At 41.3% G+C, this 13,898-nt stretch overlaps 1 protein-coding gene and 1 long non-coding RNA gene across 8 annotated transcripts in view; one reads left to right on the top strand and one right to left on the bottom strand.

The window, feature by feature from the left end:
• The window catches only part of LOC122550015 (voltage-dependent L-type calcium channel subunit beta-2-like), a 332,286-nt gene that overhangs the window by 104,758 nt on the left and 213,630 nt on the right, over positions 1 to 13,898 (bottom strand). The window contains exon 1 of one of the 7 annotated variants that reach the window (XM_043690402.1): positions 5,776 to 5,949. The exons of the other annotated variants lie outside the window; for them this stretch is intronic. Within the exon in view, the coding sequence (XP_043546337.1) occupies positions 5,776 to 5,808 (33 nt within the window). The 5' untranslated portion in view covers positions 5,809 to 5,949. Of the gene's footprint in view, positions 1 to 5,775; positions 5,950 to 13,898 lie in introns of those variants that run through there. 7 annotated transcript variants of the gene reach the window in all.
• LOC122550017 overlaps positions 5,745 to 13,898 on the top strand; it is a 12,909-nt gene continuing 4,755 nt past the window's right edge. Inside the window, exons 1-3 of the long non-coding RNA XR_006311726.1 lie at positions 5,745 to 5,802; positions 5,942 to 6,435; positions 7,364 to 7,464. This is a non-coding gene — a long non-coding RNA (uncharacterized LOC122550017). The remainder of the gene's footprint in view (positions 5,803 to 5,941; positions 6,436 to 7,363; positions 7,465 to 13,898) is intronic.

Here is a 13,898-nt window from a genome sequence, read left to right as displayed (position 1 = left end):
TACTGCATGCTACATTATGAAAGGAATATAGAGGTACTTGAGACGGTGAAGAGAGGATGTACAAGAATGACACTAAAAATGCATGGGTACATTAAGAAAGAATGTAGAGACTCAGTCTCCTCTTGAAAAGAGGTAGTGTGAGGTGAGCTAATAAAGCTCCTTAAAATTATGAAGAAACAATTTAATAGCATGGATACTGAGAGAGTCGTTCCTTTTGTGTGGAAGGCTACAAGTGCAGACCATCATGACAAGATAATTCCCTATTGTCTTTCTTGACAACTTGAAAGAAACCTCTTTATGTAAAGAATGGTGAGAATGTGGAACATTCTACCACAGGGAAGTGTTGAATTAAATAACTATACATGCATTTAAGAGAAAGCTAGGGAAAGGGGAATTAACAAATATTATTGTAGACTTAGAAGAGAAAGAAACATGAGATAATCACTTGCCCCAGGTTGGAGTGAGTGAGTCAAATGGTCAGTTTCTGGACTGTCTGTTATAGATAAGTCACTGTCATTGTGAATTCCCGTAGTGCCTGTCTTCCATGTTCTGGTACACAGTTCTATCCTAATGGCTGCTGACTTTCTATGGAAACGGCAGATGACCTTTTCCGGATGACCTCAAGCAGTCGCAGCCCTAAAGCTTCATATTTTACCATCTCAACAACAGTCTTGGTGGTGAGCTGACAGGCACTGGTGGAATGGCAGTAGCATGAGGGGAGACAAAAACTGCCACCCAGAGAATGGCACATTAGCGCTCCACAAAGTGACAGTACCATACTGCCATGATAGTGCCTCAGCAATCCTAGTAATCTACTAGGGGACAGATCTCTATATTGATGAGGGACCCTGCAATCCTCTGAATATTGGCAGCAATCTGACCCAATCTAAGGCAAGAAGCTGAGCTTGTAGGTCTAAGCTATCACTGGCACTGCAAAACATTGGGCAGCTTCTTCTGCGACGAAATCCGAGATAACTTCCACCAGACCCTGCATCATAACTATTCTCCATTATGTCTATCACTTCCATGCTAGAAAGCTGGACTCCAAGCTCTAGCTGTTTATGACACTGATGTCAGATTTCCAAGACTCCTTCACGTTGACAGCAATCTTTATTGCAGGCCTACAGAGGGCTTAATTGCATCCCCTACAGTGATCTCCTGTACACTGTCCATACTCCTTACCCAACCTTCCTACAGTGCAGCTTTGATTACCGTCTAGCAAGCCACCATCCCTGATCCTATCCACTCTTATCCCCATGTGCCGATTCTGTCTCTACCTTTTTTTTCCCCCAAGAATTCCTACAGGGTGGAATCAGACCATTTGGCCCAACACGTCCACACCAACGCTCTAAAGAGATCCCATCCAGATTCACCCCTGTACCCTATCCCTGTAACCCTGCATTTCCTATGGCTAATCCACATAATTTACACATCCCTGGACACTATGGACAATTAACCAGGCCAATTCACCTAAACTGCACATCATTTGGACTGTGGAAAGAAATCGGAACACCTGGAGGAAACCCACGCAGACGGGGAGAAGGTGCAAACTCCCCACAGACAGTCACCTGAGGCTGGAATTGAGTCACTGGAGTTGTGAGGCAGCACTGCTAACCACTGAGCCACCGTGCTGCTTCAGAGTATGCAAACTGTCAATGTCTGACCTAGTGTCTAGAAGTGTGAGGGCTATGTCAGTATGTTCCGGCTTTTCTATCACTGCCTAGTCAGGGCGCACTTTGTGGCTATCTGAAAGGAGAACAGCACAAGAGTGGAGTTAGGTTGGGTAATTGGATGGAAAGCAAGAAATGCATGCCAAAATCGTCAGAGGTTTGTAAATCAAAAAAGATTTGCAAGATTTGGTAGCCTATCGAAATACAGTCTATGTACCAAATTAGATTGAACGATCATCAATTTTGCAGACAGTTTTGCATTTTTGAGGAAAAGTGGAGTCTTTGTCGTACAGATCTCAAAAAGGTGGAAGAATTCACTTCTGTTTGGAATCATTCATTCTTTAGAATTGAAGACAAGAGTCATCACAGGATGAAAGAGAGTGGTGCCTCACTTAACAGTAGAAGGCCAGAAGAAACATGGCTACCCTACTGATTTTTCACGACAGCTTATGGACCAGAGTAGCTCATTTGTACAACAACAATATAAAGAACAAAAGTATTTGTTCATGAAATTAACTATTTAGAGCAGTTAATTTTGTAAAGGAATCTTAAGTATGCATCAGCCTTACACCAATCTGGGCATTCACCTCCTCCATCGCCAGACCAACGCCCCTCCCCCAAGTCCCTCTTCCCTACCTTTTATCTTAGCCTGCTTGGCATACCTTCCTCATTCCTAAAGAAGGGCTTATGCCCGAAACGTCGATTCTCCTACTCCTTGGATGCTGCCTGACCTGCTGCGCTTTTCCAGCAACACATTTTCCAGCTCATTCTTGAAATTTATGTTACGATTTTGTTAAAAACAGCACTTTTACTAAGTTGGGCATGAGACAAGTTCCCTAGTTCAGGGTACAATGCTACGCAAATTCTCTGTGGTGGTCGACTATTAGCACTTTTTTAAAACAAGAACATTTACAACTCACACAGTTTCAACTGTAAGCAGTTTCAGAATTCCTTCTAACTGGAGGTCAGAATGTTGAACACAGCTTCCTCCGGTCATTTTCAAATAAAAATCTCCAAGAGTTACACGGACTATTACACCTCAATAAAACATTGTTAGTCCCCTGTCATTTACCCATAACTGTCTTCCATTTTATTGCAATGTCATAAAACTTCATCCAATGCTCCATAATGCCGTGTTATAAAGTAAATTAAAAAGCACTACAAATTCAAGTTATATTTGAGTTACGATATTTTTAAGCAGGTTCAGGAAAAAAAACCTGCAGAATAGAAGCTCAGACTTCAAATGATAGAGAGTTACACCACTCCTATATAATTACTGTAACCATTCTCTTCCTGTCAGATTTCATTAATAACTGCATTCTACTTCATTACAATAAGATTCATAAACCAACATAAGTTGGAGTGTTGCAGGGGTTAATTGGGCATGGAAAAGGGATGGATCTCTGTGCCAAACGCACTAATTTATTTTTAAATGGATTATTGAATAAAAGTGATTTGCCATCTCAAAAGCAGATCTCTGAAAAAAAAACTGTTCTCATCTTTTTAGCAGCAATACATTTCAAAAACAAAAACAGAAATTGTTGGAAAAATTCAGCAGAACATTCTGAAGAAGGGTCACTGTCAGCGAGTTTTGAGAAGATTTGTAGCTCGGGTTGAGGTTTTGGAAGTAGGTTTGCTCACTGAGCTGGAAGGTTCGTTTTCAGACGTTTCATCACCATACTAGGTAACATCATCAGTGAGCTTCCAGAACCTTCCAGCTCAGCGAACAAAGCCAAATCCAGAAAGGTCACTGCATCCGAAATATTAACTCTACTTTCTCTCCACAGATATTGCCAGATCTACTAAGTTTTTCTGTTTTTATGATTTCCAGCATCCACACTTTATTTGTTTAATATTTCTTTGCTGTTTTATTGTCTCTCCTTTCCCTGCATAACAAAAACCCTCACAAGTTTAATATTCTCCAGTTAAAATATAATTATTTTTTCATGTAGATGGAGAACTTTAGTGACTTTGGCAAATCCTACTTTCACAACCCAGGTTACGTGAACAAAGACAGAATGCATACAGTTGATAATGTAGCAATTATATTGGCTAAAGTTCTCAGATTCTTGCACCAACTTGTGATTGTGAATAGGATAGGAATTTTTTTTGTGATTGAGAAGCAATACCATTTATTCAAAGAGAAAAAAAAGGCTCAAAAAGGCTTGGAATGTCACTCCCACTCAAACAAGTTGGCTAACATACTTGGATTTCACAAACTTAGAAGGTTGCCAGTTCAATGCCTGGCCTATGCCAAAGTAACCAATTTTAACTGTCAGGCTACAATTGTCTTTGGTGCCCTAAGCTAGCAATGAGTAGCTAAGTTATTCACTATGTTACACACTACTGACTGCACCCTAAATGATTTCCTCCTGCAAAATATCTCTGCTTAGACACTGGAATGTGGACCTAATCAAGCCTATCCGCCATGGTTCCCATGAGAATGCTTCATCTACTTGTAGTCTGGGTTCGTGTGAAAGATGGACATCAAGTTAATTATCAAGTGCAATCAGATCTCTGTACTATGTAAGAAGTCTAACACAGAAAGCAAACTGAAAAAAAATTAATACTCCTCATTATCATAATTAATTAAAATTAATGTTGTATGAACAATTGAAATTAGACTTCATTCGAAGTTCATGATTGTTACTGTAGTGTGGAACAATGAATTTGTCTACAGTTTTTTCAAGTCTAGAAACTGGGAGCATCATTTTGGAAATCCACTGAGGCAGGCAAAATGGTGCATGGTTCCAGCTTTGGGCGAGAATGCCGATTTGCTGGCATTTGGTTGTATTTAAGCCGGCGAAATCAGGTCGTGAATGGAGACAATAGGCCCCTCTCTTGCACTGATTGGAATTTTCATGTCAGTGTGCAGGCCTCTCTGTGTTGGCCAAGACCTGACCTGGGAAAGGGAGCTCACTCATTCACAAACAACATCCCAATCCCCCAAACTCACTTACCTTTGTGGGGCTCCCCCTTCACAAAAGGTGATCTGGCAGGTGCAGCCATTTGTATTCTGAAATATTTTGCAAGTGCAAAGGAGGTACCTTCATTTTGAGACACCCTACTTCTTCCTCTGCCTGTATTAGTAACAGCTGCTTTCTTATTGCTTGAACCAGTGAGGGATCCAACATTGGGAATCCACATACTGTTGTTAATTGGACAGTAAATGCTCATAACTGGCCAATCCAATAAAAATCACATTGGATATGTATCTGCTCTGCAAGGTTAGGTCCCAGAAGTGATCCCAAACTAAAATAAGAATACTGCCCTGGGTTTGAATCCAGCCCAAACCGATGGGGTTTCTGCAAAGGTACAAATGTTTACTCATGAAACATGTTGGAAAATGTTTCAATTTCCTCGTTTCAAATTTGCCAGCTTAATTCTCAGATGCAACAGAGGTTGGAAAACAACTGCATTTAACGTTGGTGCAGCTGTGGTCTGACACTGTGGCATATACATGTTTGTGACTGCTTCAGAAACCATTCAGCAGCCAAAGGCAGGCAGATGATTATTGTTCCTCCAGTGGGGCTGTGTCTAAACCTTGAGCTCCTTCCTTAATAGCATTGTGGTTGTGCCTACACCAAATGAATTACAGTGGTTCAGGTAGAGAACTCATCACCATCCTTCAAGGGCAGTAAATGCTGGTGTTGCTAATAAACAACAAAGATATTAATTCCAGCTGAAATAATAAGGAGCACATTCCATTTAACGTCATGGATCCCTCATCTTACTGTGTGCACACAAATATGAAAAAAAAGCTGAACTTCTATTTCCGATACCTGATCGTCCTGAACAGAAATCCAAATGTCATAACTGCATCCAAAACTGCTGCCAAATCCATCTTTGATTACTAGCTGTGCACCCAGGATTATTTATACCAAGTCTGAATGCTTGAAACAACAAACATTGTGAATGTAAAAATTGCGTGTTCATTAAAACAATACACTGGCAGACTGCCTGAGTAAAACTGCGAGGGTATGCAACAAGGCAATGAATTGCTCCAAATCCAGTCCCGTCTCTCCGTTTGGATAGGATCTTTGTTAGACTGGGGCTTGTGTGTTTGCTTTCTCTTCCCGCGCCTGCCTTCCCGTTCCTCCCTTACCTCCTCAGGTTCCTCCCGGCCGTACAGGTACATGTCGCCGCTCCAGGGGATGCTCTGCTAACTGCCTGCGACTCTCATAGAACCGCGGAGTCAGTCAATTCCACAACAAACACTCCCTCCCCTTCCCACTCCTACTTCGCTCAACTTCCTCGAACTTCTTTTTCAGACTGGTAACGGAAAGGCGGTCCCCATCTTCCCACAGCCTTTCTCCTCCTCCTCCTGTGAAGTCAGCGGCTGTGAATTCAAGGCAGAAAATGCGGGAGTGCCAAGCAGGAGAATGGGCCAACAAGACCAGCTCCGTGTGGAGGCAGAGACAGACAGGAGGAACGAGGAAACGGAAGCAGCACCTTGTTCATGCGAGTCTCACTAATAGCCCGCTCATTCATCCTCCTCCTGTCTGTGTCTGAGCACCGTTCACAGTCTGACTGGCCAGTCAGAGCCTAGAAATAACAAAATAAAACAACACACAAAATTCGCTCTACAGTCTTTTTTTGTGTTGCCGCCAAGCGGCTGGAATTCCCTTCCTTTCTGCAACAACGTGCTGGAATTAACTTGGAAGCAGCTTCTCCCAGCCCGCTACCCTCAGTATCGCTGTCACTCCCAGGCCCAGTCATTGGTTCATAGCCGGCGGCTGAGGATCACTGCCACATGGAGTAGTTGGTAGGAGCAATTGTTTGTGCAATTGTTGTACGTCTGAAGATCATGTTGTGTTTCTCTGACTGCAAAACAACAGGAATGTTGATGACAATGTCGGACTCATCCTTTAGTCATCGTTGACAGTGCCTAATTATATTTTTTAGTTCATGAACATAATTATCCTGAACTAAACATAGTTTTGTTTAAAACACTACTATAGCCTAAGCTCTAGAATCAGTCAAGCCATAATCGTCACAAAACGATTTGCATCTACTGAAACAAGCCCGCAGACCTCGAAAATAAATACCAAATATAGCATCATAATTTTTGCACTTTGTAATCTGGATAAGTGCGTGACAATCAATATCACCACCCACTTATCATTTTACACCAACATATTTGTTTGTTCCCTTTAAATGTCAACTTCTTTAGGCCTTGGTGCCTCACCTGATGTGGTCATTTGCACAGGTGGGAACTGGACAAGTCAATGGTACCACAATCTGACCATGTAAACAGCCCAGCTAGATCCTGCTCTTCACTTTGCAGCAAGTATCACTAGATGGGTGAGGGAACCCAGCTGACTGTCTATCCCCATATCACAACTCCCACCACCCCAGTCTACCCCAGCCCAAAATCCCAACAGTACTGTGTGGCTATTTTCTAGTCTCTTACTCAGAACACATTAGTGAACACAAGATCACTTTGTGAACATTCGTATCAGTATGACTGAACATAACGCTACACAACATTAACTGTGAACAATCCATCGGGTCATTTCACACAACTGCCTGCGAGACTTCAGGAAGCAGTTATAACACAAACCAAATGTTTTAAATGAATTTGGCAACTCTTTTTAAAGTTGAGTTTTCTAAGTGACTTGGCCAGGTACATTGTTTCAGTGTTGTGTTAGTCAAAACAAAGTGTTGACTTTTGAATCTTGACTTCCTTCCAGATTACTGCAGATTGGAGGTCAAGGGCGTGACCTTCGACCCTCTCAACAGCTGTCTGTATCTCACAGATGAAGTTTTGCATACCTACAATGATGGCCTAATGGTATTATTACTAGACTATTAGTCTAGAGACCAGATAATGCTCTTGGAAACTCAGTTCAAATCCTCCCACAGCAAATAGTAGAATTTGAATTAAATTTTAAAAGGGGTGGCTCACTGGTTCGCACTGCTACCTCACAGCGCCAGGGACCTGGGTTCGATTTTAGCCTCGGGTGACTGTCTGTGTGGAGTGTGCACATTCTCCCTGTGCCTGCATGGGTTTTCTCTGCGTGCTCCGGTTTACTCCCACAATCCAAAGATGTGCAGGTTGGGTGAATTGGCCATGCTAAATTGCCCATAGTATTCAGGGATGTGTAAGTTGGGTGCATTAGTCAGGGTAATCATAGAGAAATGGGGAATGGGTTTGGGTGGGATACTCTTCAGAGGGTTGGTGTGGACTTGTTGGGCCAAAGTGCCTGTTTCCACTCTGTAGGGGTTCGAGGACAAATACTGTTTCCAAACATCACAGCTCCCCAAACCTTTTATTTGAAATTCAAAGCCCTTAACTATATTTCAAATCCCATAATTTTTCCCCATGTAACGTATCCCAAGATGTTTTTTAAATTTATTCATTTATTGCCCTTAAGAAGTTGGTGGTGAGCCACCTTCTTGAACAATCACAGTGGATATGTTTTAGATAGATGATCAGTAGTGTTAGGGAGAAGTTCCAGGATTTGAACCCAGCAAATATAAAGACAGATTTGATGCCACGAGCAATGATTCCATCCCCAAAGGTAACATCATAGCCTGAGCCTGTCTCCAAATGGACGGAGTGCCTCACAACCACTTTGTACCCTTTAGCCACAAAGCATCCCGTCTTAGAACACCAGGTAGAGGCCAACAGCTCTATGTTATGTTCTGGAAATGCCATCAGGAACAGTGGCAACCACAGACCCTCCACAACGCCTTCAGAAAAGATGGGCGCTGGTGGTAAATCTGGGGTCGGAATGGTGCCAGGATGACAGACCCTAGTGTGGGTAGGCTGGAGCAGAGAAAATAGGCAGTAGGTTGGACAGGTAGTGAAAGAGTTTTATAGATTAGGTTTGATTCTCTACAGTGTGGAAACAGGTCCTTCGGCCCAATAAGTCCACGCTGACCCTCCGAAGAGTAACTCACCCAAACCCATTTCCCTCTGACTAATGCACCTAACACTATGGGCAATTTAACATGGCCAATTCATCTGACCTGCACATCTTTGGATTGTGGGAGGAAACCAGAGCTCCCAGAGAAAACCCATGCAGACAACGTGCAAACTTCACACAGACAGTTGCCCAAGGCTAGACTTGAACCTGGGATCCTGGTGCTGTGAGGCAGCAGTGCTAACCACTGAGCCACCACGCCACCCCTGTTGGAGAGAAGGTGTGGCAGTGAGGGGCCTCTGATGGGCTCAGGGTGCCATTAAAGGAGGCAATACCTTTTCCCATCAACAGCACACTCACACATCAAGAACTTTCCAGGTTGGATCTGTTGTGGACATCTTCTGCTGCTGGTTCAGTCCCAGCTGTGGCAGGATGATGATCCAAAAGCCTCCAATTGGCCTACAGATGTGTGGGACTACCAAAGGTTCCATTGTGCATAGTAGGATTTTGGTGAGGTAGATAATGGGAATGACACCCTTGGCATTTTACAGCCTTCCTCACCTGTCAGTCCACTACCTGGATGGCTGTAAATCTCAATTATTGTATCAAGTCAGTGTGGGTGTGATTGGGAGGGAACTTGAAAATGGTGGTGTTCCAATACATTTGCTGTCCCCGGTTTTTTGAAGTGGTTAAACTAATAGGTTTGGAATGTAACATTGAAGCAGGCAAGTTACTGCAGTGCATCCTGTAGATGGCACACACTGCAGGCACAATGCACTCTTGGTAGGGAGGGTGAATAGAAGGCTGTGGATGGGACGCTAATCAAACAGGCTGCTTTGTTCCTTCGTTAAGCTTTTCAAGTAATTTTGAAGCCATGCTTAACCAAGCAAAAACACAGTATTCTGTTATACTCCTGACCTGTGTCTTGGAGGTGGTGATCAGTCTTTGGAGAGTCCAAAGATAAATTACTCATCATAAAATTTTCAGTCTCCAACACTGCTCTTTCAACAATAGTATTTATGTGGTTATTCCAGTTCAGCTTCTGGTCAATGACATTGATGAGATTAATTCAGTGATGGCTCTGCTGTTGAACATTAAATAGAAATTCTCTTTTGTTGGACACAGTCAATGCCTGGAACTTGTAGGGCACAAACGTTGCTTGCTTTTTATCAGCACAAGTTGCACGTTGTCCATATCTTGCTGTGTTTGGTAACTGGTATTTTATTCTCTCTCTCATCTTTAATTAGTGGTTTCACCATTGTATTGATCCTCAAGTAAAATTCCTTTATCTTCAGCCTGTGTTATCTCTGCCTTCAAAAGCCTCCTAAATCTTTTCTAATTGTGCCTTCAGTCTTGCCTCACTTATTGCTCAGCATTTACTTCTTCCTAGAAAGTGCTCTTAAGTACTGCTATGGTTTCCTTCTCAAAAGAAACAGCTGCTTATTGAGGTGCACTATGGCCCAAATTCAACAGAAGCTCAAATTAACTGAGACAGTAGGTTTACCTCAAAAATGATGGGCTCTTTATGTTATTTAGTGTTAACCAACTACAACCGTCCACAGAATGCTGGCTAGAATAGGATAAGGAAAGGAAAATCAATCAATTGCAAGCATGCATTTCTTTTAATTTGGCTGCAGTGTTTATTTGGGTAAATAATATTTCCATGCTAATTTTGAAGACTTCTAAATTAATAAAGGTCACTTGGGCTTCCAAGACAAAAACCTTCTGGGTCAATGGGAAGAGAAAAAAAAATCAGAAGAAATAAACCATAAATGTAATAGAAAATTAAACTGATTCCAAAAGGATAGATTTACTTTAGACATAAACAAAAACAAACATTGCTGGAAAAACTCAGCAGGTCTGGCAGCATCTGTGAAGAGAAATCAGTTAACGTTTCGCGTCTGGTGAGCCTTCCTCAGAACAGCATCCACAGTCCTTTCAGTTTTTCCTTGAGGCATGTTGGACTCTCAGATTACTTACTATCTACATCATGTGATTTGTTGCACAAACACAATATTATCAATAAAAGACCGACACATCATTGGAATTTATGTCAAACAGAACAAAAACTGGTTCAGCTTTTTTTTGGGATGAAATCAGCTTTTTAAATATATTTGGCAATTTTGTTCCTCTCAATAAATTGTTTTTTTTATTTCTAAAAATAGCAATATTTTGATCCTACGATCAAATTTCCTGTAGATGGTTGAATGTGTCCAATCTTTTCTTTCCAAAGATGTGAAATTTAGATCTCAGTCATGATACAAATGAAAGAAATGGATTCAATGACAACCCATGTTTACATCAGTCTCACTTCACTTTAATATTACAGGTCATTACAAGTATAATTCAGAGAAGTTATTTGTCCAGTTGTCCTCGCAGTTAAAGATTAAGATTCAAAACCCCTTTCCCCTGCCTCTTCGATCATTCATCAGTGGTTAACCATCAAATTATGATAACACAAATAAATATCAATGATGTTATTGTCTCTTTTAGCCCCTAACTTAAAATGTTGACTACATTTATGGCCAAAACCAGTCAAAATGTCAAATGCTGAAAGCCAAAGGTTGAACTATATAACCATTCAAATTTATACAATTAAAGAGACACTTATTACCCAAAACTGAATTATTATTTCTTTTTATAAGCTTACATTATTCTGTTAATAAAACAACAGAAATTCCTGATGAAGGGCTTTTGCCGATGCGTTGATTTTCCTGCTCCTCGGATGCTGCCTGACCTGCTGCGCTTTTCCAGCACCATATTCTCAACTTTAACAACAGAAAAGCTTCCCAGCAGATTTTCTACACACAACAGAGGATATCAAAGATATACTGATCACTGATGTTGCCCATCCATTACTCAGTAGACGGCAATAATATAAACTTCCCCTCGATCCACATCTGGGCTTATAGTCACAGCATCATCAATGGGGTTTATGCCATCAGCATAGTCCCAAAGAAATGGAGATTACAGCTTTGATGAATTTAGTGTACCCAAGAATGTGTAGCCACTCATGTTAAGGAATCAACATAATAGAAAGCAATGTTAAATTTCAAATTCTAGATTTTATTTTCAGTATTTCAGACTACCTCATACTGAAGACCTTTGTTCTTGTGACTCAGGATAACATATTAACATGGATTGAGGATTGGTTAATGAACAGGAAATAAAGTAGGATTGAAGAGGATTTTCTTGGGTAAGGCAGGTTGTAATAGTGGCATAATACAAGGAACAATAGTTTCAGCTTTCATGTAATGACTTAAATGCGGGGAAGAGTGTAATTACCAAGTTTCCTGATGAGACAAAATGTGATATGAAAGGGGTAGGTAAATGAAGGGGTTATGGATGGCAGGCCAGGACAGACGAGAAGCTGAATATGTTACAATGAGGGCTGAGGGTAGTAGAGAATGGGTAGCTTATGCTGTAAGCAAGTCATGTGATGTGATAGTAGGCGTAAAAATGGAAAAGCTGTGCCAAAATCAACCCAAGTCACAACAGGACCAGGTGTGGGCAGGGTAAAACATGGAAGGATGGAATCGGGCTCTAAGGTTATTGAACTTGACATGGAGTCCTAAAGGCTTCAGGGTCCCCAAGTGAAAATTGAGGTGATATTCTTTGAGCTTGTGCTGAGGCTACCTGGGATACTGCAGCATGCCTGCGACAGAAATGTTGGTGTCAGAACAGAATAGTGTGTTGAACTGGCAGGTGATTGGAAGCTCAGAGTCATTTTTATGGACAGAACATTGGTGGAAACCAATACCAGGATTCCCACCCCACTCTTGGGCCCCAATTTTACATTGCAATGGGGAACCCATACACTCCACTCTTTACCTGACGAGCTCCATTATAGGGCCCTGCAATTTTCATGGAGTCAGGTTAACCTTTTAATTGCCTTCAGTTTCATCCCTTCAGCACTGTCAGAAACCATAGCAGAGATTCTTAAACGTTTGAAAAAGCAACTTCAAAATCAAGATACGTATGCCAGGATTTAGCCATGCCCGTTCCATGCTCTCGTGCATGCCAATTGTTCTCCATGATGTTATGCTGTACATGCCAACCATCTCCGAACCAGCTTCCTACACTATGCAGGCCAACTCAATGCCCTGTCATGCGCCTCACAAATCCAGTCACCCAATATACAATATATACATTACCAAGAGGTATACCTAGTAAGAGAAAGCAAACACCCATTTATGTTATTTTTGAAAAAGTTGCTGTACCTACAATGTTATAAAGGTGTCACTCAGACATGGGTATATTAAAAGCAAAGGTTCGGAGGGATATGTGCCCAGTGCTGGCAGGTGGGACTAGATTGGGTTGTGATATCTGGTCGGCATGGACGGGTTGGACCGAAGGGTCTGTTTCCGTGTTGTACATCTCCATGACTGTATGACTCTATAAGTATCATCGAGAGGCTTCAAACCTCTTAATCTTGTTGAATTAAACATTAAGATGTTGACAAAGGGATCACAGAAAAAGATCAATTTATTGTAACTGTTCTAATATGTAAATCCAGCAATGTCAACAATTCCAAAAAGAAATAATTCACATCTGTGATCAAAATAACATCCCCTGCTAAGCTAATGCTTTTAATCATCTGGGTTTAAAGCTAATTGTTGCCATTATCTCAATGTTTATTTAGGCGAGAGTAAGAGGTATGAAATGTTTGATATCTCTGTTATTGACACTTTAATTGTCTGATCAATGCTTTTACCTTACGAAAGATGCATGGAAAGAAAATGGTGGAACTATTAAGAAATAAAAATATTCATTCACAAATATTATCAAAACTGCTATTGAGGTAACAATAGTTCAATTTTTATAAGGTTATTTCCATTCACAAATATTATTAAAACTCCATTTTAAGAAACAGTAGTTTTATATAGTGTAAGATGATTTGAGAGAAAATACACATCCATTTACAAATCATTCCTGGAACGTAGTTTTAATATTTATAAATAGTGCTCAGACTGCAAAAACCTATCACAATTGTATTTGAACAGAAGAACTAGGAACAAGAGTAGACAATTCAGCTCCTCAAGTCTGCTCTGCCATTGAATACAATTACATCGCATCTCATCCTGGCTTCAATTCTAGATTCCTACCCTTTCCTTTGTTATTTTATGGCTCACGTTGAAGAAGAATAGGCATGGAAGAGGATCAGTAAATACTGACTTAGTATGGAAAATAAGGGGCGATGGGGAGTAGCAAAGGTCATGAGTTGAAAATGTGTTGCTGGAAAAGCGCAGCAGGTCAGGCAGCATCCAGGGAACAGGAGAATCGACGTTTCGGGCATAAGCCCTTCTTCAGGAATGAGGAAAGTTTGTCCAGCAGGCTAAGATAAAAGGTAGGGAGGAGG

This window comes from Chiloscyllium plagiosum, chromosome 5 (genome assembly GCF_004010195.1).
Source record: "Chiloscyllium plagiosum isolate BGI_BamShark_2017 chromosome 5, ASM401019v2, whole genome shotgun sequence".
Classification (NCBI taxonomy): Eukaryota; Metazoa; Chordata; class Chondrichthyes; order Orectolobiformes; family Hemiscylliidae; genus Chiloscyllium; species Chiloscyllium plagiosum.
The sequence above is the reverse complement of the archived record's forward strand: the minus strand, read 5'-3'. Positions and strand labels throughout refer to the sequence as shown.